The sequence below is a fragment of the Manis javanica genome, chromosome 15 (genome assembly GCF_040802235.1).
Source record: "Manis javanica isolate MJ-LG chromosome 15, MJ_LKY, whole genome shotgun sequence".
NCBI lineage: Eukaryota > Metazoa > Chordata > Mammalia > Pholidota > Manidae > Manis > Manis javanica.
Genome location: NC_133170.1, coordinates 25,358,953 through 25,384,689, shown reverse-complemented (window position 1 = coordinate 25,384,689; position 25,737 = coordinate 25,358,953). Strand labels below are relative to the sequence as shown.

Genomic DNA, 25,737 nt, shown 5'->3' with positions numbered 1-25,737 from the left:
TCCTCCCTCCACTGAAGTGTTCACTAGCAGCCCCCTTTTCACTCCCTACCTCTGCTTCCTCTATGACCAAAAACAAGCCTCATGCAGGCAGTGGCCAGAAACCTATGGGGGATGTCCCTACTGGTCTTGCGCTATTCACTACATGGGTGACTCTCAGTACCCACAGCATTACTCCTCCAACCGTTTCATAAAATATCCCAACAGCTCATTCTCGTTATCAATCCCTGATCCCTGGGACCCTCGATGGGCTGCCGGACTCACAGCCTCAGTTTACTATGGGGGGTCCTTGACCCCCCAAGGTAGCCTTCATATCTCTCGAGAGTATGTTCCTTCTCATTCCTAGATCTCTCAAGTTGCATCAGATATCGGACATTCCGAAAAAGTCATTATTCAAACATTTGATGGCACCTCTTCATCTTCCTAGCCCCGCCCCTCTTCTAATTCCTCCTACTCTTGGTTACAGCTCATTCAAGACACCATCATCTTTCTCAACCACACCCTCAACACCACCAATTGTTTCTTGTGCACATCACTACAGCGCCCACTGCTGGCCGCCGTGCCCCTTAATATTTCCAACTACTCTTTCCATGCAGAAGGACAACCCCTCCACCCCCTATGGGAACCAGAATACGCAGATAATCTCACCATCCATCACTGTGTAGGCCCAACTCCACCCCCGTCCAGCGCACTTCACTGCCTCTTTATCTACACCCCCACCTCCGACTCTAAAACTTTTACACAACCAGAACACTTCTTTTGGTGTAATGGCAGTCTTTTCAACTCACTGCCTCCCAACTCCAATATACCCTGCATTCTCGTCACCCTAATCCCACAGCTTACACTTTACAGCATGGCAGAATTTCTTGAGCTCCAACCTCCCTTGCCCTCGTGCACAAAAAGGGCTGCTTTCCTTCCCATCATGGTTGATATCTCTTTGACCACCTCAGCCATTGGGGCAGGGTTTTCGGGAGGGGCCTTGGGTCACCACTCTCTGTGGGCAATTAAAGATCTCAACACCAAACTTGAGGGAGCCCTGACATCCACTGCTGATCCCCTAGCCTCTCTCCAAAGACAGGTCACTTCGCTAGCTAAGGTCACCCTTCAAAACCGGCGGGCCTTAGATCTGCTTACAGCCAAGAAGGGCGGCACCTGCGTCTTCCTTCGGGAAGAGTGATGCTATTACATCAACGAATCCGGCATTGTAGAAACTGACATTACCAAACTCACCGACTTTGCCTCCAGCCTCCACTCTGCTTCCAATTCCAACCCATTCTCTTCAATACTTACAAACCCCCTTCTTACCTGGCTCTGGCCCATTGCAGGCCCCATAATAATCATTCTTCTCGCCTGTCTCTTCTTACCCTGTATAATAAAGTTCATCAAATTCCAAGTTGGAAAAATCTCTAATCAAACTTTCAACCAGCTTTTACTCAGGAACTATCAGCTTCTGGCCACAGAAGATCCCTCATCCTCACGTGACCTCCTCACCACATGCTGAGATGGACCTCTCTCTCCGCTGAAAATTGTTCCTGGAAACAATGGCCGCAGACGCCTGGCTTCTGGCACCCATATCCTCTTGGCACCATTGGAATCAACAGGTCCTCGACCTATGGTTACAGGGAACCTTCATTGATTTCCAACCTGAAGAAGTCCACATCTACTCGTCCTTACTGCGGGGAGTCCTATCAACCCTTTCCTCCCGGTCCTCAAGCCCTCACTCCCTTCTCCGCCCCTGTTCAGCAGGAAGCAGTCAGAGAGAACACAACGTCCACAACCCCTTAGAGGAGGAAGGGGAGAATGAAGGGCCCCCACCCGTAAGATGGCGAACCTCCTGCTTCTCTTCCGGGTCTTTGGTTCCCACCGGTGCCACCGAGGCCCAATCACCTCTCGCCCCCCACCCCCAATCCCGGCACCTGGGCAATAGCCACCAGTCCCATTGAAGTGGCACCTCAATCAGCTTATGTCCCTCCCTATATAACATAGTACTTTTCCCCAATAAAGTGGAATTCTCTGGTGAATTGCTGCTGTGTGTTGCTCCTTCCTTTCAATTGGGTGTTCTCAGTTTTGGATTTTGGCCATTCTGGTAGGTGTGTAGTGGTATCTTTTGTTTTAAGTTTTAATTCCTTAATGACATAATGTTGAGCACCTTTCATATATTTATCTGCTATCTGGATATCTTCTTTGGTGAGGTGTCTGTTTGGATCTTTTGCCTATTTTAAGTTGGGTTGTTTTCTTATTGTGGGGTTTTAAGAATTCTTGATATATATTGGATACCACTCTTTCATCGTGTTTTGAAAATATGTTCTCCTAGTCTGTGGCTTGACTGCTCATTTTTTTGAAGTAATACTTTTTAGAATCAATGAATAAAGTAGAGATTTCACTTGAAATCAGGTTGAGAAGTTGGGTGGGAGCAGCCTGATTTAGAATACTCCTAAGGGCAGGAAATGTATGTGCAGGGTGGTGGAAGATGGATAGGTAAGGACAGGTCCTGGGAGGGGATTTAAAGGTATTGTCAGTATCATGGTAAACGCCTACTACCAGTGTAAAAATAAAGAATTAGGGATTTATGCTGTATACATACTTGCTGAAACACTGAATTAAAATGGACACTATGACTGGCTTTTCTACAGGGCATTTGACAGTGCTCACTACATATGTTCACAGCCAAACATCATAGATTTTAGAAATAGAATCCATCAGAGATCTGTTGAGTCCTATTCCCCTCCTCCATTCCAGGTTGTAGATGAGAAAATGGGGTGTTAGACCAAAATTACTGCAATTTACAGATGGTCAATATAACCAGTGGGAGAATTTTGATTCTAACCCAGGGTTCATGCCTTTCGCTAATGCTTATTCCATAAAACAAACAGTGGTATAATATTGCTTCAATCATCAGAACATATTTTAGAAAACTCAAGACTACTGTGTTATCCATATTTTTCTTATTGCATTATTTCTTCTTTCATGATGTTCTAAGGTTTATTATTTTAATGTTTCCTTTATGCTCAAAGAACTTCCTTTAGCAATTCATTTTGGGTAGGACAAATTCTCTTAATTTTCCTTTATTGAGAACATCTTGATTTTCCCTTTATTCCTGATATTTTCATTGGACGTGGTGCAGATAATGTCCCCTGAAAAATATCCATGTAATAATCTCTGGCCAACCTGTGAATATTTTAGGCTAAGGGGGAATAAGGTTGCAGATGAATTAAGGTTGCTTGTCAGCTGATCTTAAAATAGGTAGATTATCCAAGTGAGCCCAATGTAATCACAAAGGTTATTATAAGGACCTTTGGAAGAGGGAGCAGAAATGACAGAACCAGAGGAATGGTAGTGTGAGAACTTGGCTTGACCTTGCTGGCTGAAGGAAGAGAAAGGAGGCCATGAGCCTAAAAAATGTGGGTAGTTTCTAGCATCTGGAAAGACAAGGAAACAGATTTTCCCCTAGAGCCTTCAGAAGGAATATAGCTCTGTGACACCTCAATTTTAGCATAATGAAACCCATTTCATACTTCTGCCTTCCAAAATTGTAAGGTAGTAAATTTGTGTTGTTGTTTTTACCACCAAATTTGTGGTAATTTGTAATAGCAACAATAGAAATAGTATCATAGGGTTAATATATTCTAATAATTTAGAATTCTGGGTTGATAGTTCTTTTTGTTGAGCAATTGAAAAACACTGTGACATTTCCTTCTGGCCTCCATGGTTTCTGATGAGAAATCTGCCTCCATTTGAAATTTTTTTCTCCTAAAGCTAAGGTGTCATTTTTTTCTGGCTGCTTTCAAGATGGTTGATTTGTTTTTGGTTTTCAGAAGTTTAATGATGATGTATCTTAGTTTATAACTCTTCCTTTGGGTTAATTCTTCCGGGGATGTGTTCAGCTTCTTCAATCTATAGGATTATGTCTCTTGCCAAATTTGGGAAGTTTTCAGCTATTATTTCTTTGAGTACTTTTTCAGCCCTGTTCTCTTTCTCTTCTCCTGGGACCCTGATGACACAAATGTTAGATTTTCTGTTATAGTCCCACAGGACCCTAAGACTCTGTTCACTCTTATTTTTCTCTGTTGTTCAGATTGGATAATTTCTATTGCCCTATCTTCCAGTTCACTGATTTGAAAAAAAATCTCCTATTCATTCCACTATCAGGCTCATCCACTGAGCTTTTTGTTACTGTATTTTTCAGTTCTAAAACCTCCATTTGTTTCTTTGTGATTGCTTCTATTTCTTTTCTGTGACACGCCATTTTTCATTTGTTCAAGTGCTTGTTGAAGCATATTTATCTTGGCTGCCTGACTGAAAATAATTTTAATATTTCTATCTTCTTGGTGTTGGCATATATTGGTTGAAATTTTTCATTCAGTTGGATATCTTACTGGTTCTTGGTGTGATGAGTAATTTTTTTTATTGAAACCTTGGCCGTTTTTGCATTATGTTACAGACCCTGGGTCTTGCTTAGACCTTTAACTGGTTTTTTTTTGGACACCACTCCTGTAGGGAAAGAAGGTGCAACATCTCATTGCTGCCACATGGAGGCAGAAGTCTAGGTTTCCCAACTGGACTCCATTGACACCTGTGGAGCTGGAGCTTCTTGTTACTGTTGGGCTGGGAAGGGGTGTCAGTTCCAGCTCCTCATATGGTCTCCACTGATACTGCAGGGGCTGGGGGACATCCTCATTACTGGCCTGTGGGATGGGTTCCTTACCTGGTTGCCTGTGATACCACCCAGGTTACTTATTTGGGGGTCCTGTTACAGCTTCATAAAGGTGGAAGTCTAGGTCCCCTCTTGGCTTTTGCTGGTGTATGAGTGGGGTCATAGTTTTTATTCGGTGTTTGCCTGGAGCAGAGTGGTTACTGTCTATAAGTTTTTTGCCTTTGGAGATCTTTTGGCTATAAAGAGCAGGCTTTTATTGGAGCATTTTTTTTTGTCTGTGCATTTTTGCAGACCTCTCTAGCACCCAATCTGGGATATGTGAGGCAAAAAGAAAACCCGTAGAATTCACTATCACATTGTTTCTTGGGTCCTGAGGTCCCTTTCCAGTCTGCTTTCTTTTTTCCACCTATTATAATCTTATGTTTTTTTTTTACATACAATGTCCAGAGAAATAGAGAAAAGTATGTCTACTCCATCTTTGTGAGAGCAGAAGTCTTCCTGAAAACAAACAAGTATGTTGCTCATCTGTATATGCTGTAGGTATTTGGCAAAAAAGCCTGAAAAGTGAGCAATGCTCATTTGAGGAAATACTCCCAAGTCAAAAACTTTGATTTCTATTTCCCTCCATTCCTTACATTCTTTGATGGCAAAGAGATCAAAAGGTTCCCAAATGGGTTTTGGCAAGAGTGACAAATTCTGAAACTTCCCCGGCTTTCTAAAGGTGGTAAGATTCTATTACAAGCAGGGGTAAAGGGATTACATACTACAGTCCTTATATCTGGGGAATTCCCTGACGTGTGTTCAGGGGATGAAGTAGGTACATTGTGCCCAAACATAGGTTGGTAGTGCCGGGTATACGTGGGTATATCCAGGTCTCACTACTCTGAACACTTGTAAAGCAAGAGATTTTTGTCCAGGTATATTTGGATGGGCCCACCTTTGGGATTTGCTGCATCTCACTATAGATACAGCTTTCTTCCTTTGCCAAGTTGTCTCTGCCAGCGATGGCTATTTGAGGCTGAAAGAATGGGTAAATCATAACCAACAAGCCTTTCCAAATGCACATGCATGAATATTGTACCTTGACTTGCAATTTCCAGAGCATGGGCACTTCCATTTCATTGCATCTTATGTGTAAAAAACTAAAGAATCAAACCAGATGAGGTGGCTCAACTATTTCCAACTCTTCCCCCAACAAAAGGGAATATAGAATTCAATACTTACAAATAAATTTGTTTACTTAAGTGAAGTTGTGGAAGAAATTAGTTGCACCTAAATGAGACAAAACAAAAACAAAAAACCACAAACCAAAACAAAAATAGGTAAAGTTGTAAACTTGTGAGTTGGTTATCATCAGTTGAAGGAAGTGACCTCAGGGATCCATGGCACAGCAGACGTTCTCTCTAAACTAGGGCTGAGACAGTGTTCACCTGTGATTCACAGCATTGTCTTGGTAATATATAACTCCTAAGTCTTGTGTCCTAGTCTCAAATCTCTGACCTTTAAGTAACTGTACTGTGGTTCCAAATTTAACCCAGTAATCTTTACCTCCCTGATCCAGTAAATTTGCTTTCCAGAGGTTTGTGAGTGACTTTATGAGTTCAAATGTTTGATGTTTAAGAAAACTTGATGTATTAGCCTTCAGTCTGGGAAGTAAAATTTTACACTTGAAATTTTAAAAGGACTAAGAGAATTTGATACATGTTTATAAATTTGATTCATTAGATATACAGGGTTGAATGAGAGTTTAGAAAGATTTTGCCTGATAGGGTTGTTTATGCTGTCAGTCATTTAAAGTGCATTAAAATATGAATGTTCAATGTCATGTAGTTTAAAATATGTAAGGAAATTTAACTTTTATTTTTAAAAAGGAAAAGTCCAGCATAATGTTTAAGAGCCTGCATGCTGGAACCAGATTGTGTAGGTCTGGGGTGAGCAAACTATGGCCTGCTGACTGTTCTTGCACAGTCTGCAAGCTAAGATTGGTCTTGACATTTTTAAATGGTTGACAAAGATCAAAAGAAGAATATTTAGCCACACACATCCATTTATGTATTGTCTATGGCTGCTTTCATGCTACAACAGAAGAACTGAGTAGTTGTGACAAAGACTGAACAGCTTAGCCTATACTAACACAAATATTTACTGGTTGGCCCTTTATAGATAAAGTTAGATGACTCTGGTGTAGTTTAGAATCACAGCTTTGCTACTTATTAGTATAAGCTTGGGCAAGTCACTTAATGTCTCTGAGTCTCAGTTTCCTCATCTACAAAATGGGGATAGTAATATTATTAAGTTATTGTGCAGATTAAATAAATCAGCACTCGACAAATGCTTAAAACAATGCCTGGCAAATAGTAAATACAGTATGTATCTAAAATTTGGAGGAATTTAACCTGTTAAAGTTGAATTACTCAAACATGAATTAAAAAGTAAGTAAAATTACACATTAAAGAGTAAAAATGATTGCTTTCATTTTATAAAATTTACTTTTGTAAATAGAATAATAACTTAAAGTTGAACCTGGATTAACAAAACTTGAAGTCTACAACTTCAGTAAACTAAGTATTAAACTCCTAAGGAACTCTATTAATACTTTCTTAGCTCCAGAGTCCTTCTTAGACTTGTGAACCAGGTTCTTTGACTTCTGTGGCCTGGGAGATTAAAGCTCTTCAGGGCTTGAAAGCAAGGCTTCTCTAAGCCTGAGAGGCAGCGTTATATAATGGGCAGGTATGCGGAGTTATACTTGGATTGAATTATGACTTGTAGCTGTGTGCTTTTGGGTAAGTCTTATTTGTAAAGTGGGGTTAGTAATACCTATTTTATATGGGCATTTTGAAGAGTACAAGCACTAATGCACATAAAAGGTTTAATGTATGGCTGGGGTTTAGTAAGCACTTAATAAACATCAGTTATTGCTACTATTATCATTCTCCCACCAGCTGGGCACACAGTTTATTGCGCCCATAGAATCAGTTACTAAACTCCTTGCAGAGCAGAAGGTTATCTGTGTGGTATGGTTTGAGTGGTACTGGGAAGTCCTTTCTGGTTGCCTTGACTTCTGAAATTCTACCATATCATATGCTTTCAGTTTAACACTGCTCTCTCTAGGGATCCTCTTTTTAAAAGTTCACACTTTTCAGAGAACAACCCTTTCTCCTTGGCATGGTTTAGTTTATTAGGTACTAGGTCTTTTCTTTACAATGGCTGTGGATAAAATGAAGGTTCCTGTGGCCAGGATTCTCACCTGGCCCTCGTTGGCTAGCTCACTACACACATGTGGGCAATGTGTCATTATTGACTCTATATAAAGAACCCTGCCCAGTGCTCTGGCTAACATGGTGGCACGGCTAGAAGGCTGCAGAAGAGCAGAGCAGAGGCTGGAGTGGTGGCAGCGCTGAGGACAGAGACTGGGACGGCTGTGTGGGTAGAGAGGCTCAGAGGCAGAGACTGGCTTGCTGCATGCAGACTTGCTCTGAGTGGACGAGATTTTTTAGTGATTGACCTGCCACTGTGGAAGTAAAGTTGGGTATAACCCCTTCACCCCAAGTACATTCTACTGCCATTTCTTTGGTCACATTGAATCCATAGTGAACTTGCCTGGGGCTGAAACCCATTGGCAAGACAATGGCATTCTGAGGACGGTGAAGGTGCAAGGGCTGGGATTAGTGTACTCCAGGGGAAAAGGGACAGTGGGCTAAAGGCCTCTGAAAGATGGTAAAAAGGAAAAGGAGAAATTTTCCACAGTCTTTACGTCTGACCTGCCATTCTGTTCTCCTGAGGTGCATCTTCTCTACCTTTCCAGGGATGAATTTACACAGCCACGCCTCCCTGGCTCCTTGGAGCCTCCACCTTTGAAATTTGCAGGACAGCAAGGAAACAAGCCTGGCCCAGGGTGCCTGCTGCCTACCCTGCTCCTTCTTCGGTACCTGGGGCTGAGATGGTATTTCTGTCCTTTTGGCACTAACCCATCCTTGCTTATACAACAGCAGCCCTGAGTACTTCCTGCCTTTCTTATGGCGCCAGGATTCCCTTGATCTTGGAGCCAGGTGAGATATCCTCGTGACCTTGAGGTTTTACACCACAGCCAATTCTGCAGCAGAAGGTGGGGCCTAAGGCTCATTCCGTGATTAAAAATCATTTCCTGCATCATGTCTGTGCTTTCTCAGTCGGGAGCAGTGGGAATAAGGCCACCATGGTGACCCTGACCAGCGGTGAGGGAAGAACGCTGGGGAAGACGTGATTCACTGTGGGCCCTCCCTGTACGTTACCAGCTTGCGAACTCAGGATGCGTTGGCCCTATTTTAGTCTCCACAATTTGTCATCATCCAGGGCTATTTTCCCCATCACGCAGAGGTGGCAGAGGGGCTGGGGGCAGGTCTCTGTCTCCAAGGAGACTGTGACGCCGTCCTGCTAAGAGCAATGTGGAAGGGCGCAAGCCTAGAAGGCTTGGGAAGGTCCTGGATTTGATGCCCGCAATCCCGTGTTAGGGCTTTTCTCCTACCTGCTCTGGGGCTTAGAAGAGTAGCCAGCTCCATTTTAGAGGGCGACTGAGGCTCAGACGGGGGAGCGAATTCCCTTGGGTCACAGTGCGGCGCCAGGGAAAGGGCAGGACGAGCCAAACCCAGGATCCCGCGCCTTCGGGTCTCGCCAAAGCTCAGGAAGCCCCTCCTAGCTCCATTTTTCAAGCTTTCCATCAAACAAATCCGAGTGTCCGGAACCCTTCTGAGCGCTCCCCAAATCGACGCACCAAGACTTCATCTTTAAGGCAGTCTTCCCCTTTAAGACTCACGGTTCCTGCCGGCACGCTGCGACGCAGTCCTAAGACCCGCCCCTTCAAACAATTTCCGCCAGGCCGGGGCCGCTGCGCTTCGGTCACGGCCCCTTTAAGCCTGAGCCCCGCCCCTGGCTCCCCGCCCTCTCCTCCCCCTTCCCCCGGCCCCGCACCTGGTGCCCCGGCGGGTCGTGCGGCGCGGCGCGCTGCGGTGAGCTCAGTCCCCCGAGGGGGCGCGAGGACGCGTTCTCTGTCGTCCAGCGCCCGGGTCGGGTCCTAGCGGGTCCTGGGGGCGGGGCTGGACCTGCGGCGGGGGTGCGGGAGATGGGGTGGTCCGGAGTGCGGGCGGGGAGGGCCGGGGCCGGTGGAGCCGGGGGAGGGCTTCAGGTGACTTAGGGGGAAGGAATGGCCCTCGGCGGGGGTCGCCGGAAGGCAGGGGGTGTGGGGGACCAGGCCTGCAGTCCGACAGCGTTCCCTCTCTTCCTTGCCCAGCCGATGCCTCCGTACAGCCCAGCTGGCGGGATTGTCCTCTGTACTGCCTGGGGTCCAGGCCCCTCGTCGGGTGGCGGCTCACGGCCGGTCCAGCCTCTTGAGACCGCAGTCGTGCTGGCCGCTGGAGAGGCCCAGGCTGAAAGTGGTGGCCTTAGAGGGGGCGGAAGGAGGGCACGGTCCCCTCGGGTTTCTGGCAGAGATGGGGGACCCCAGCAAAAGGCCTAGGGGTGAAGGCTGGCTAGTGGTTGACAACCTGGGACAGATTTCTGTCTGCCTCTCCTAGATGCGAGTTGAGTCGTGGGTTGGGGAAGGGTCTGGCTCCATGACCTTAGTTCCAAATCTTCCTCTCCGCATTAGTGAGCTGGCGGTAACTATGGCAATGCGGGAGCTGGTGGAGGCCGAATGCGGGGGTGCCAACCCCCTCATGAAGCTGGCGGGGCACTTCACCCAGGACAAGGCCCTTCGGCAGGAGGGGCTGAGGCCTGGCCCCTGGCCCCCAGGAACCCCAGCCTCCGAGGCGGTGAGTGTTTTTGCGTCCTAGGGTTCTGATGATATGCTGCACTAACTGCTTTCTTTATTGTGTTGCAAACAACAATAGATACCATTTACTGAGTGTTTACTGAACGGTATGCTAAGCATCCTACATCTTTATGTAGATGAAGACCACTCTTTTATAGATGAAGCCACTGAGGCTTAGGGAAGTTTTGTGATTTGCTCAGGGTCGTGTAAATGGCAGAGCTGGAATTTTAATCTGTTGTGAGTTGTGTCTGGTTTTCACTACTGTACCATATTGCCTCAGTTTCTTTTCTATTTTAGGTCTCTAAGCCTTTGGGAGCAGCCTCTGAAGATGAGGTAAATATACCAGCTTCCTCTGTCACATTTTTCTTTTTGCCCGGTTGTGTTTTCACTTTAAACTTGGCTAATGCATATTTTCAGTCTTCTGGCTTTTCTATCAGGTGAGAATTGCCTTGACCTTCCTGCTTTTTTTTTTTTCCTGGTATTCTTTGAGTATTTCCAAAGCTGTAGTCTCTGTGTTTCCCTTTCCTTGTATTTGACATCATATCCCCCATCCAATGGGCTCTGCTCTTGCTGGGTTCATTTCACCATCTCTCTTCTGACAGTTGGTGGCCGAATTCCTCCAGGACCAGAATGCACCACTTGTATCCCGGGCCCCTCAGACCTTCAAGATGGATGATCTCCTGGCAGAGATGCAGGAAATTGAACAGTCGAACTTCCGCCAGGCACCCCAGAGAGGTGGGTCCAGAGTGGTGGGAAGGAGATTACCACTTTTTGTGGAGATAGGGCCATGGGGGTTCCATATTTGGATGCTACTGACACTGGGAACCTGAGATGCAGAAGGAGACAAAAGGTGGGTGTTTGCAGGTGCACTTAGGGTTCTCTAGGCATGACAGAATGGTACGTATCATTTTCCTTTCTTAGTTCCCTTTCTGTTTCTCTTAAGCCCCTGGTGTGGCCGACTTAGCCTTGTCTGAGAACTGGGCCCAAGAGTTTCTTGTGGCTGGAGATGCTGTGGATGTCACTCAGGATTATAATGAGACTGACTGGTCCCAGGAATTCATCTCTGAAGTTACAGGTGAGGCTTGTTGTGGGAAAATCTAAAATGGCTCTTATGGGGCAAAGTTCTATACTGTTCCCCTAATTCACCTTAGGATTCAGAGTTGTTTTAGCTGCTCTGACTGTTTTGAACTCCTGACTCATTTCCACAGGGCACTTAACCTGATTTCCCGTAGTGATAATTGGCAATTGAAACTTACATGAAACAGAGGACTGGGTTTAAACTGGATAGGTTTAAACTGGACAAGAGATTTTGGAGATATACACACATACACATATATGGGGGAGAGGGAAGACCTGTGGACGTACGTCTACTTCCTTGTTATCTGGAACATTATTACTGAAGTTTGGTGGTGAGGATCCATAGGTTGGATGGATGGCAGTGTTGCCCTGGAAGAGAAAAATACTCAGCAAAGCCTGTGGGATTCTGGCATTAAGTCATCTTGAACAGAGTTGGGGCCTTGGAATGGAATTGGAAAGTTTAGGGACTGAGGTATAAAGTCCTAAAGGGCAAATACTGTACCCTCATGATGATAATAAAAATTAGTATTAGCTTATGTTTACTTACCATGTCCTAGGTTTTGTGTTAAGTGCTTTAAATACATTATTTGTTTGATCTCCATGAGAACTCTTGAGATACTGTTTTTATTCCTAGGGTATAAATCAGAAAACAGGCTTAGAGGTTAAATAGTTAAGTAATTTGCTCAAGGTGGTAACAGCTTTGTAAGCAGGGGAGCTGAGATTTGACTCTGGGTTTGAATGATTCCAGACCCTGTGGGCTTAACCATTATGTTATATACTTACTGCCTGGTCTGCAGCTTGTGCTGCTCAGGTCCCAGCCTAGTTTTTCCTTTCTGAGAAAGCATCCATGCTCACTGCATCCCTTAGGATTGATTCTTCTCCCCCTGAGAAGGGGGTTTGAGAGGCATGGGGGAAGGGCATTCTCTTGAGCCTTCTTCATCCTGATTGCTCTCAGCGAGAAGCACTGTTAATCTTTTTCCAGTTTAAGAAATTGAGAATAACAACAAGAGATACAAATGGAGAAAGTTAACAAAGATTCTAGATTCTCAGGGTGCTCACATCATCATAGTTCTTGAATATTCCTGAGATGGTTAATGGGACCTAATTGGTTTCTTTCCCTGTCATTTTTACTCTCCTAAAGATGGAGCTTTCTCCACACATAACAGAAAAAAATATAACACCTAAAATACCTTTAGTGAAAGCTATTGGTCTCTTGTATCCATCAAGACTCCCTTTCCTACCCTTAAGTTGGAGGTCAAGGTATCACAACAGATGTTCTTGGTTTCATGAAGAGTTGTGCACTCTTCATTCTTAAACTCATTTGCTCTTCACAGTAACACTTACAAAGGTAATCCTTCTGTTTTATAGATAGGGACACAGATTTGGAAAGGTTGAACAGAGATGATACTCAAACTAATGTCTGTTTGACTCTAGGCTCCATACTTAAAACCATTGTAGCATCATTGAGAATCTTCTCTGTGGAATTGCTGCAAGTGAAAATCTGAGCTGTAACAAAGACCCTCCACCAGACTGAAACCCAGTTTTTCATTCAAACCTTGGACTTGATATCCATTGGGATAGTTACTGTTTTTATTCCTAGGGTATAAATCAGAAAGTTGAGGCTTAGAGGTTAATTTGGCCAAGGTGATACAGCTTTGTAGATGGGCCATCTCTTACTGCAGAGAGACTTCTGTTGTAATGTGTGGGCATCAGTCATTTTTGATAACTCAGAAAAAATATGTTGCTCCTAGAAACATTGAGATTGATGAGGTTTTTGTTATAATTACTTAAATTGCTGGCAACACTGTTAGTAAAAAAAAATTCAGAAAGACATGTTGGACCTTTCTTACCTGTTAAGCCCCCTGGGAGAGGTCTCTCTTCTGTTTGTACATTCTTTTAGGACTGTACCTGCTTCACAGAGGCAGGGTTATGGGAAGCTGGAAAGGGAAGTTAAGCTATTTGGGGTCTGCCTTTATAAAAATGGCTTATTGTAGAAGTTTATGGCTTTGTGTATAGTAGACATTCAGTATTGAAGGTCTTTTTGAATGAATGAATTGAGATCTGGGAGAAAGAACTAAAGGAAATTGATTTCCTAGTAATCCATTTTTCATTATAACATTTGTGGCTGATACTATTATATTGATGCTGTAGGTTACCAACTGCTTTATGGATCAGTAGACCTTGAGATAAGAGATAATATTCTTTAAATACTTATTATTTTCAAGTCCCTATTGTTAGGATTCTAGAATCAAGTTTAAAAAGATTTTTTTCTTGTTTTAATGTTTTACTTAGAAATAATTAGTTTCACCGGAAGTTGAAAAGAAAATGTGCAGAAATGTTCAGTGTATCTTTCATTCTATTTTCTCCAATATGGTAATGTTTTGCCTGTTAAGTACAATATCAAAATCAGGAAAATGTCGTTGGTGCATCCACAGAGCTAATTAGATTGCACCAGTTTTATATGCCCTTATTTGTGTGTTTATAGTTTTATTGAGTTTTGTATCACATGTAGATTTGTGTAACCCCACCACAATCTATGATTATTCCATCACTGTATGAAGCTCATTTTCAGTCTGCCATATTTCTTGATGGAATCTTGCCTGCAGCAATGCTGGATCTTCAATCCACTCAGTCTTCTGGGCCAAATAATTCTCCATCTTGTGATTACTCAGCTGTAGGGAATAAACATACCTTTAAGGGGTTTTAAATTTAGAAAGTCTCAGCTAACATAATATATGAGGTTCATATGATAATCATGAGAGGTGAACCTGCACTTTCATAGGAAAAGCAGTGGGCAGCAGTAACAAGTGATGATGACCAGTAGATCTCCCCTGGATGGCTATGGGAGAGAAGGAAGAGCACTGTTATTGTGATATTCTCTACTTTTGGAATGGGTTTGCCATGAGCAGACAGGAATGGTAATAATAGCAAATATTTTATTATAGTTTCACTGGACGTTAAAAAAAAATGTACAGAAAGGGTCAGTGTATTTTCTGTTTTTGCCAATGGTCTAACATTTTGCCTGTTAGTTACATACAATATCAAAATCAGGAAAATGCCATTGGTGCAGTCCACAGAGCTTATTAGATTTCACCAGTTTTACATGCCATTATTTGTATGTAACGTAGTGATATCAATGATATAAAAAACATCAATAATGTTAATACAATAATATAATCATGATAATAAAAGTCAATATTAGTCTGTGCTTTATATGTGCATTATCTCATTTGGTCTTCACATCAGTCCCTATGAGGCAGCTGTTACTATCTCTGTTTTATAGATTAGGACATGGAAACTTAAAAGGTTAAGTTACTTGTCTGAAGACCCACAGTGAGTGAGTGGTGGAGTTGGGATTTCAGTGCAGGTAGGCTGACTCTTCAACCTACATTCTTTACCACTGGGCTATTTAGCAAACATGGAAATTTCATGGATAAGGATTGGAAGTTCTGAGTGTTAGATTTTCGAGCTGAGGGTGGATGTGCCTAGGTGGAATGAAGACAATGAAAAACTATATGAGGTGAAAATTCCAAATTAGATATTGGGAATCTAGGTTGTTGGTTCTAACTAATCCATGTGATTTAGGATTGTCCCTTCCCCTCTGTGGGTGTTAGTTACTTCCATCTCAGAGGTCTCCAAATGGATCTGCTTTTCTGTAAGAATTTTTCAAACAATAGTGTGAAAGCCAAGTAGTATTTTTTTGGTTGTTTTGAGTCCTTTGTTGGTGCAGGTCCTCAATGCCAGACAGTTCGAGTCGCGTGGGCATTGTGGCCCAACTACCAAACTGCAGCTATTTGAGGATGACTTTTCTCGCCTCTAAGATTTTTGCTAACCTACTTCATGTCTGTTTTAAAGGCCAGGTGCTTCATACTTTTTCTGTTGCTTGGGAGGAGTGTTACACAGAAATAGTATTCTCTATCATTTGAGGAGCCCTTGTGCCTTGTGGCCAGAATATGTTTTTGCAGAACAGTCTAGTTGAGAGTAAGGAGCAACTGGAGACTAAGGAGAAGTGACTGGTTAGTTTTCGGCAGGATTGGACAAAAGGGCTGAGAGGCACTGTGAGGTTTATTTAAATGTTAAGCATGACCTTTTTTGGTCTCCACTCTTAAGCCAAGAGTCTTGTTGGGGCAAAGGAAAGAGACATGTTGCCTGTAAGGACTAGTGAGGGAAATATGGATATAAACTGAGAGTTCTTGAAATTAAGGATAGTCCATGATCAAAAAACTGACCACTATACCTTACATTAGTAATATATTACTTTTTATTTATAATTGGGTGTACTCTGAGAGTCTTGATCCCTTTTTTTTTTAGATTTTAATGTTACTTTCTCAGATGTTGAGATAGCTTTGTTGAAATTTTTCAGGCAAGTTCTTAGTTAAATGGAATAGAGTTCTGTTATACATTAATGCTAGGGGATGAGTCTGCTTTCTCAGTATTACAAGCAGTATCAGATCTTCAAACTGTCAGAACAGGATGATCATTTCAGTATCTAGTTTGTGAAGATGCAGAGCAGAAGGAAAGGGAGCTGCAGGCTCATGCCTACTGTTTATACATTTACCCTTTACCCTTTGCATAGTGTCTCATTGCTTTTTTCCATTGCTTCTGGCCTCAGAAGAGTAAAGGGCAAAGTCCTGGAGGTTGAGAAACAGTTCAGTGCCCTCCTTCTGTTGCCTTGAAATGTTTACTCTGATGTTAGTACAGTATCCTTTGTCACTGGAGCTTCTCAGACAGTTTCTAGAATTAGACTTAAAAATATAGCCCTCAAAACTAATCAGTAGTGACAGAAGTTAGAAGAGTTTTTATTCTGGGGGGTGGGGACATGAGGGAGCCTCTAAATATTCTGTATCTTGATCTGGGTGGTGGTGATTTGAGTGTATAATGTGAAATTAATGAAGCTGTATGCTTAAGTCCGGTACACTTCATCTCCTTCCGTGGTTGCATGGTACCTCTCAATTAAAAAATGAAAAAACAAATGTCCAGTGGGAAGAGTGGACCCATGTATCTTTAATTCCAGGCCAGCTTCCCAGATTCTCTTGGTAGGTATAGGAAGATGGAATATGAGGCTTGTTTTGTTGAGAGGATGTGGACTCTGTAGATGGAGAACAGACCAGACCTTTGAGGAGGGTGGAGGCCCTGATGCCTGCTGTTTCTTACTGAGGTCCCTGGCCTGGAAATAGAAGGTTTGGTCCTTTTCCTTTCCTGAGCTTCCTTACTTGGACACCTGTTTCCAACTAAGTAAACTGCCATGCAGGCCTCTTGGGAATGGGTTGGATGTTGACAATTTAGTGTTTTCCTTTGGTCAGGGGTCTCTGAGGGATGCAGTCGGATTTCATCTGCTGTAGTTGGTGAAGAAGATCAGTTGCATGTGTTGGTTGGTACTGTTCCTTTCCCTGATCCCTCACTGAGCCGTGCGATTTCCCCAACTCTGCTCCTTGCAGACCCTTTGTCAGCGTCCCCTGCCCGCTGGGCTGAGGAATATCTTGAACAGTCAGAGGAGAAGCTGTGGCTGGGAGAGCCCGAGGGAACAGCTGCCACAGACCACTGGTGAGTCCAGCTCCTCCTTTCTGGTTGGACCCCTGGGAAGAGAGTATTGGACAGTTTTCCCAGCCTCCTCCAACCTCCTTTGGAGCCTGCAGTCCCCTCATTTTGTACATTAAAGTTTCCACTTGTGTTATTATGCATTTGAATTTATGTCTCAGATGCAATCATGTCAAGAACCCTGAGTGTCTTACTAAAAATTTGTCACTTGACCTCATGCACCTCTTCCTCTTTTAATTTGGTGCCTGCTACTGTCTTCCTCTCTCTGCAAAGCCATGTTTGGGTAAGGGAGAGGTGAAAGGATGGAGCTAGTCCTTTGCTGCCCCTGCTCAGTGTCCATCTTCACTGTAAATCTGACTTCGTAGGCCCTCCACAGACGGAGTAGTGGCATCCTCTCTTCCCCATGTGAAGTGGAGCAGCTCTGGGCTGGAGGGCAGAGTAGCATGGGAAGGTGGTGGCTGCTGAGTGTGTAAAGTTAGTTTGTCCTTACCTGTTGCAGGTATGATGAATACCATCCTGAGGAGGATCTACAGCACATGGCCAGTGACTTTGTGGCCAAGGTGGAGGACCCCAAATTGGCTAACTCAGAGGTGAGCCACCTGCCTCTGCTGCCTTGCCCAGCAGAACTGGTCTTGGAATTGAGTCTTGCTTCTCTTACTCCAGTTTAGTTCAAAGAGAAGGATATATGATCCTAGGTTTATTCCTTCCTGTCTGGTAAACAGAGACTTGGGATCCTGCCTCTTCTTCCAAAACTCTTTCCCTCATTCCCTTGTCTACTAACCCTTTTTTCTTTTCTGTGCTTTCTCAAATCTTTAGAACCAGAAATCCCTTTGTTTTTTGCTCTTGACATTTCTCAGGGTCTTTAGCTTATCTCGTCTGCAGCTAGAGATGGTCAGGGGGAGGGGTAGGTACAGGCTCCTCTTGGGCACGGTTGAGAGTGCACACCTGGAAGTCCTCTCCAAGCAGCCTACATGTGTCTCTGTGCCCCAGTTCCTGAAATTCGTGCGGCAGATTGGCGAGGGGCAGGTGTCCCTGGAGTCCCGTGCAGGGTCGGGCCGAGCTCAGGCAGAACAGTGGGCAGCAGAGTTTATACAGCAGCAGGTAGGACATTGTCACTTCCCAGACCCACTCAAGAGCCAGCCTTGGGTTCAGCATTCAGTGGTCCCAGATGGGGAAGGAATTTTATGCCAGCTTGTCTTGGTAGCAGCAAGGTCCTGAGTGGGTGGGAAAGAGATTCTGAGATTGTTCTTCTCAGAAGTGTCCAGGTTGGTGGTGTTTAGAGGGTATTTAGTTGGTTAGTGGGCAGAAAGCTGAGGGTGGTGGTATGACCATCCTTCTTTGTCATAGGGTACATCAGATGCCTGGGTTGACCAGTTCACACGACCAGTAAACACATCTGCCCTTGATACGGAGTTTGAACGAGCCAAGTCAGCTATAGAGGTGAGAGCAGATAGTGTAGGAGCAGACACCCAGGAGAACACACTGAGTTGGAGAGAGTGGGTGTGCTCACATCAGAGATGATGAACATTGTATTTCACAGTGTTTCCAGATCATCTGTGCTAGAATTGCTTGGGGTGGGGTGGGTGCCTATCAAAAGTGTGAATTTCTGGGCATCACCTCAGCTGACTAAACTGGAATCTGGAGGGAGGGTCTAGGAATCTGCATTTTAGAAAAGGTCTTCACATCTCTTAGGGAACCCATCCAGGTGGAACTGAGAGTCGGTAGGGTGGTCATGATGGATCTCCTTTTTCTACCTGCCTTCCCTTACAGTCTGATGTTGATTTCTGGGACAAGTTGCAGGCAGAATTGGAAGAGATGGCAAAACGGGATGCTGAGGCTCACCCCTGGCTTTCTGACTATGATGACCTCACGTCTGCTTCCTATGATAAGGTAAGAACTAGTTTTTCAGATTGCAGGAGTTCCTTATTTTATTGTCTCTCCTTTAATCCTGAATTTAAAGGTACCTACTTTTAAGTAATTATTTTCTTGAGCTCCTTTCCACGAAAGGAAATCTGAAACATTCCCTTGCCCCTAGCTCTCCTGCAGTAACTGTGTGCTTTATTTTTGGTAAAGAAAGGCTAATAGTAATAGAGCACCCTTGTCAAATAGCAATAATACAGTGATAGAGACTGGCACGTGACACGTAAAGAGCCCAGACGAAGGAACTCTGCCCTGGAGGGTGACTGAGAAATTTTGGTGGAGAGTGGTAGTTGGTCTGCTTCCACACCTTAATTTCTATTTACTTTTTTGAATCACAAGTTTATTTTAAATTCTAATCTCTTGCTATTAGTACTAATTAATTACCCCAATTTAAGGCATTTAAAAAGAATCGAATAACTTCAATGTTAGGACAATTTCCCAGCAGTTAGTGGGCAAAGATGATTGAATTTTGCATCTAAACATACTGTTGGCTTAGAATTGTATGTTATTTCACGGGTATCACTGAAAAAAAATCTACATGTGGGTTATAGGGTATTTGGGGCTGTGGTCAATAATCGAGCTGCTGAGTTGAAACACAGGGGGAAGGGAGAGAATTACTTGGTTTTGAAAAGGCAAAACTAGAGCTGGGTGCATAGTGATGTCATTTTCTCAGCTCACATCTGGTGGGGAAAGGGTTCTGAGTCTGGAATCAGGGCTTACGATGGAAAGCAGGTTGCTGGGAGCGATCTTGACAAGAGGGAGCTGTGCAATGATAGAAAGAATGAAATTTAAGATAAAAAGGCGAAGATTTGAAAGCCAATAAAAAACAGTACGAGGAAAAATCTCACTTTATTTTTCTAGCCTGTGAACTATCCTGTTACATAATTGAAAAGAGAAACTTTTAGGACCCTACCCTATGTTTTGCTGTACCAAGTTTCTTCCATAAAATTCTGATGAGGAATAACTGAAGGAAATAGTTGGAGATAATACTTCTTTAATTTGTATTAAAAATTTGACAAGTTGCATAGGCGCTATCAACTTCTAAATGGCAAGTTACAAATTTGAGATAAAAATTTTCCCTGCTTTTCCTAAATATATAGTACCGATTGTATCTGAGCAGCATTTCCTCTTTGCATTTTTTTACTCCCACATTAATGACACACTAGGTGGAATAAAAATTTTTTTGAATAAATTTTTTATATTAAAACTTAAAAGAAATGTTTTTAGGTTCTTGAACCCCATTTGATACCAGTGATATCTTGGGATATTGCAGAATTAGGATTAGAAAGATTTACATTAATACTGTACAACAATATGCTGTAACTTTATTACCCATTAATAATGAACAATTCAGAATTTATCTGGTTTTATGCTATTGAGTTACATGGCAGTAGTGCTTTTTTTTTCCAAATGTGGATCTGACTGTCAGATAAGTCTGTGAGTCTTTTTATTGATGGTCCTTACATTTTCAGGACACTTAAAACCTACAGCTCAAGCAGAAACTATATACTATTAGCGTAAAGGAGAAGCTCCTGCAACGGCACAGACTCTGAGTAAGATCCCATTTCTGCAGTGTGATCCCGTGAGATGGTGGAGTAGACCAGACAGTGGGTCGCCTCCCTTTCCCGCTGCTCCAAGTGTGACGGTTCCCTCTTAGGCAGGTCCGCCTTTGGCTTCTCTTCCTCTCAGGGCTACCAATTTGAGGAGGAGAACCCCCTGCGTGACCACCCCCAGCCTTTTGAGGAAGGGCTGCGGCGACTGGAGGAGGGGGACCTGCCGAACGCGGTGCTGCTTTTTGAAGCAGCTGTGCAGCAGAATCCTAAGCACATGGAAGTGAGTGACTCCTTATTCTGACTTCATAGTAGAGGCTGCTTCCCAGATTTGAGGGAGGCCCTGAAGAGTGGTCCAGATGGGCTAGAACCTGGCTGATGGCCTGGGGCAGGGGAGTGGGAGTGAGATGGTGAGCGGGGAGCAGGGGACAGGAGGATGGCCACGGGAATAGAGGGGTGACTGAATCTGTCAACTTCTCTCCAGGCGTGGCAGTATCTGGGGACCACCCAGGCAGAGAATGAGCAAGAACTTCTAGCCATCAGCGCCCTGCGGAAGTGAGTACATGAAGGGCGGGGTGAGGTGGTTCTGGCTTCAGTAGCCTGTAGCATGATGGGAGCCCTGACCCTGACTCTGGCCACTAACAAGAATGTTTTCTCGTGATGAAACCCTAAGGCTTGGAGTGAATTGGAGATAACTGGTTCCATTCCTTCATCAGCTTTTGATTTTACTTGTGGGACCCTGGCTGGATCTTTGGCTGCAGAGGTTCCCTGGCTGCAGAGGTTCCCCTTCTCAGACTGTAACTTTGTTAATAACTCACATATAGGGGGGCCCTCTATATCTTAATCTGAAGGAGTTAGCAGGTGAGGCCGTTGTGACTCTGCATTCTGAAACTTGGCTTGGGTCCCAGGGTGCCAGTGGGTGCCAGTGTCACTGCAGATCCCAGCTCTGCCCATCTCTGCCCAAACAGGTGTCTGGAGCTAAAGCCAGATAACCGGACGGCACTAATGGCACTGGCAGTAAGCTTCACCAATGAGTCGTTGCAGCGACAGGCCTGTGAAACCCTCCGGGACTGGCTGCGCTACACCCCGGCCTATGCCCACCTGGTGGTGCCTGGCGCAGAAGGGGCTGTGGGGGCAGGACTGGGCCCCAGCAAGCGCATCCTGGGATCTCTGTTGTCTGAGTGAGTGTGAGAGGTTCCTGGGATGCCAAATGGTAACCTGAGTCCCAGTGAGAGGAGGACTTGGTTTGGAAGTTTGGGTAAATCAAGACTCAAGGATCTAAGAGTGGGACAGGAGACCCAGAATCAACTTGAGGGAGGTCTGTGTGCTCCAGTGCCGTGCTGGGATGAAACGGGAAACAGGTTTGCGGATTGGAGTCAGGGGCCAGGTGGATGGCTGGTAGACTGGTGAGCCTTGTGGGTATGACTGACTGAGAATTATTTTGGAGGGTCAGGAATATAGATCCCGTCTGCCTACTGTTCTGCATCTTTTGCTCCTTGTCCAGCTCCCTGTTTCTGGAAGTGAAGGAGCTTTTCCTGGCAGCTGTACGCCTGGACCCTACATCCATTGACCCTGATGTGCAGTGTGGCTTGGGAGTCCTTTTTAACCTGAGCGGGGAGTATGACAAGGCGGTGGACTGCTTCACAGCTGCCCTTAGCGTTCGGCCCAATGTGAGTCCCTGGGGAGGGGTGCAGGTAGGACGTGACTGGACCTAACCAAAGAATCATTTGTTGGGACTTTTGGAATCATGTGATATTTCATTCCAATGTTCCATATATTGCTTATCTAGGGAGGTTTGGGAAAAGAAGGGTGGACGTATAGGGTCACCTGGACATAAGGGTGTCTGCTTGAGGTGAGAGTGGTTACGTTGTGGCCACACAGTGACCTGCTGGGGAGAAAGCCATGTATCAGCTAAGCAGGGAAAGGAATGGGCAGCCTTTGGTCCAAGCCTGCCTCACCCTCTCTCCGTCCCTGCCCCAGGACTACTTGTTGTGGAATAAGCTGGGGGCCACCCTGGCCAACGGCAGCCAGAGTGAAGAAGCAGTAGCTGCGTATCGTCGCGCCCTCGAGCTGCAGCCCGGCTACATACGGTCCCGCTATAACCTGGGCATCAGCTGCATCAACCTTGGAGCTCACCGGTGAGAGGGTCTACTGAGGAGTTGATGAATGATGCTTTCTCCCTGCCCTTGGCCCCTAGCTCCTCATTCTCTGAGCCTGTTACTTGACTAGCCAGCCCTAGCTTACTTTCTCCCCATGCCAGCTGCCCTGCCTCATTCCACTGATGTTGGCTCACCGGCTCTTATTCTTCTCCCCTACAGGGAGGCTGTGGAACACTTTTTGGAGGCCCTGAATATGCAGAGGAAAAGCCGTGGCCCTCGGGGTGAAGGGGGTGCCATGTCAGAGAACATCTGGAGCACCCTGCGTTTGGCGTTGTCCATGTTAGGCCAGAGCGATGCCTATGGGGTGGCTGATGCCCGGGATCTGCCCACCCTCCTAACTATGTTTGGTCTGCCGCAGTGACAGTGGGATGGGCTGCCCTGCGAGTGTCTGCCTGGAGGAGTCCCTGCTCTGGATGTGACTCCCTCTCCCCAAATGGGCCTACCAAGGGGGTGGGCTGACGACTGCCAGTGGTACAGCCTCTCAGGGGCGGCCTCAGTGTAGGGGTGGCTAGTCTGTGTTCTAGTTCCCACGTAAGTGTAGGAAAATGGGGTGTGTTGTCTCTGAGTCCCTTGGTAATTCAAGGGCCGCACATCCCGCTGCACATCTCTCTGCTCATCAAGCCCTCTTGTGGTGCTGCTTTTTGGGTAGGACCCAGAGACAGAGGGTAACTGTTATCATCAGCTGCCATTTCTGGTAGGGCCTACCACATCTGTAATGTCTCTTTTCCCCCATGTTTACTGTTAATTGATAATAGTGCAGCTTCCCCGGGCAGTTGTGTATAGAAGGTTCTTCTGCTGTGCACCCTTCTACTGACTTTATCTAGGATGGGGTGTATTAGGAGTTGGCCTGTTTTATTTAAACGTTGATTTGGCTCAGCAGAGCTGAGTTTCGATAGGGGTGCTCTGTCACTGTTGGGCCTCTCTGGTGGTAGCTCAGTTTCCCTGGGATGCTGTCTGCAGGATGCCGGTGTCATAGCATAGGGGTCCTCAGTGCTTTCTCCCGGCAGTCATAGCTCCTGGGGCCAGTGCCACACAGGGTGCTTGGGGTGGGATAGGAGGAAGGCACACTTGTGGGGTGAGACTAGAAGGGGCCAGATGGGATGAGATTCAGGCTCTGTTTGGGGCCTTGGTGGGACTAGGAAGGGGGTGAGTGTAGCAGCCCCACCTCATAGAAAGACCTGTGGGCAGGACCTGAGCTGGCTGTGGTCGAGGTTGGTTCAGAACTTGAAGTCTTGACAGATTTCCAGCAGAGAGGGGATTTAGTGTTACCATAAACCTTTGCTGTACTTGAACTGTTTGTGGGAAAAGCTTCAAAAAATCCCTTTCCCCTACCGCCACAAGGTGCATCCTGAAGGAGGATGGGGAGCAGCTTGGGTCCCTCTCGGCTGCACCCTGCATGGGGAGGTCCACTAACCCCCAGAAATGACTGCTAAGCCTGTTGCCTTGTCTTCAGTAGCTAATGATCAGAGAGAAATTTTTTTTAACTACCATGGTCCCAAGATTCCATCCTGAAATTTATTTTTCTTTGTATGAATATGTGTAAATGATTTAAAAATAAAACTGTACAATATTTGTATGCAGAATAAATGGACCTGACACAGGTGTGAGTTCTGCCAGGCGTGGAGTGTGGGTTGTAGGTGGGTTGGTGTTTGGAGGATCATTTTCAATAGTTTTCCTCTTTATCTCTCAAATTCTCATTGGTATATTGATTACCTGTCCATCCATCTAGTTTTTATTAAGCACCTAATACTTGCTAGGCTCTGTGAATATGATGGACATGGTCCCTTGTGGTTTAGCGGGAGAGACAGGTATTTAACAGTCACTTGCGTTGTTTACACTTGTTTACTACTGTAAAGGGAACTGGGGTGCTATGTAATTGTTTGGTATATTATTATTAATTACATGGGAGGATCAATGCTTTGGGCTTCTAAAGGTTTTCAGCTGACCCTACCTGGTTTTATTATAAACTATCAAGAGCCATATCAAGCTGGGTGTCCATCCTGGGGAACATTTTAAAATAAAAACAGCTATTTGTATTTGGAGATAAAATTTCCATCGCTACATTAGCATTGAGGAAGATGTTGAAAGAGAACTGGCTCAATAAGTTATCCAGAGAGAACTATTATTTAGCCATTTAATTATATTTGCAGAAAAATTCTAACAATATAGCAAAAACAAAGAGGTTTATGGGTATCATAAAAAGAGGTGAATTAAGGAAATGTCCCACTGTGCTAGGAGTAGGAACATATGATTTTCCCCTACTTCATCCTGCTTCTTTAATTTTCACATTTTCTTAGTGCATGTGTGATACTTTCATAGAAAAGAAAATGGAACACCAAGGGGAGAGGGTATTTGTTTCTGCCACCTACTGACTTGGGGGCTGCCGGGTTCCTGGGCTCTGAAGGGTGGGTTTACTGGTTCGCCTGCTTTTGGTGGCATAAACATGTCCGAGAGGACGCTTTTCTTGCATGGCTAGTGCTGGGCACCTCTTTTGAACCCAAATGACAGCCAATATTTATTGAGCTCCTATCAATGTTTATTGTGCTAGATGCTGTTCAGGCACCAGGGATGCAATTCACAAGGCAGACAGGGTCCCTGCTTATTGGTTAGGTGCTAATTGAGGGAGAGACAGAATAAACAAATTAATAAAATTTTGGTTATGTGTACTGTGAAGAAATCAAAATGGCACGTCACCCCTGAGAGAAGATGGGAGGGTTTGTGGGGCAGCATTAGATGAGGCAGGCAGAAAAAGCCTTCCTCAGGTGAGTGATGGAGAAGCCGGCCATGCAGAGTTGGGGTGGGAGCTTGGTCCAGGTCCTGGGGGCACACATGGACACACTGATCTGAGGTCACAAGTTTTGTGCAGTCCAACGGAGAAGGATGCAGAAGAGAGGAGAGGGTGGAGAGCAGGGCAGGAGCCATGGCAAGCAGGCTCTTCTTGTTTATGGTGAAGAGTCTGAATTGTACTCTAAGTTCCACAGGAAATCACTGGAGAAGTGTAAGCAAAGGGATGTGATTTCGTTTTAAAAGACCGCTGTGGCTGCAGTGTGAAGAATG

General features: G+C 44.8%; 1 protein-coding gene across 7 annotated transcripts; it reads left to right on the top strand.

Moving 5' to 3' along the window:
• The first annotated feature begins 9,505 nt into the window (after positions 1-9,505).
• Positions 9,506-24,282, top strand: PEX5 (peroxisomal biogenesis factor 5). Of its 7 annotated transcripts, XM_037004560.2 has the most exons (17): positions 9,554-9,636; positions 9,918-10,055; positions 10,275-10,437; positions 10,734-10,769; positions 11,039-11,171; positions 11,380-11,511; positions 16,952-17,057; positions 17,551-17,641; positions 18,042-18,152; positions 18,399-18,491; positions 18,822-18,941; positions 20,661-20,804; positions 21,006-21,076; positions 21,490-21,702; positions 22,026-22,191; positions 22,502-22,659; positions 22,840-24,282. In XM_037004560.2, exons 3-17 carry the CDS (start codon positions 10,291-10,293, stop codon positions 23,039-23,041), a joined length of 1,923 nt encoding a protein of 640 aa, XP_036860455.1. In that variant the 5' UTR covers positions 9,554-9,636; positions 9,918-10,055; positions 10,275-10,290; the 3' UTR covers positions 23,042-24,282. The 7 variants fall into 7 exon arrangements, with proteins under 7 accessions (XP_036860458.1, XP_036860457.1, XP_036860453.1 ...); XM_037004562.2 differs by lacking the exon at positions 9,918-10,055 and having other exon boundaries at positions 9,509-9,636; positions 18,846-18,941; XM_037004558.2 differs by lacking the exon at positions 9,918-10,055 and having other exon boundaries at positions 9,510-9,636.
• The last annotated feature ends 1,455 nt before the right edge of the window (positions 24,283-25,737 follow it).

What these genes read in the sequence shown, in the direction of transcription:
- PEX5 (XM_037004558.2), top strand. Translation starts at nt 10,291, where the DNA reads ATGGCAATGCGGGAGCTGGTGGAGGCCGAATGCGGGGGTGCCAACCCC. An exon ending in CCGCCAGGCACCCCAGAGAG is followed by an intron (nt 11,172 to 11,379) that starts GTGGGTCCAGAG and finishes GTTTCTCTTAAG; the next exon opens with CCCCTGGTGTGGCCGACTTA. An exon ending in ATCAACCTTGGAGCTCACCG is followed by an intron (nt 22,660 to 22,839) that starts GTGAGAGGGTCT and finishes TCTCCCCTACAG; the next exon opens with GGAGGCTGTGGAACACTTTT.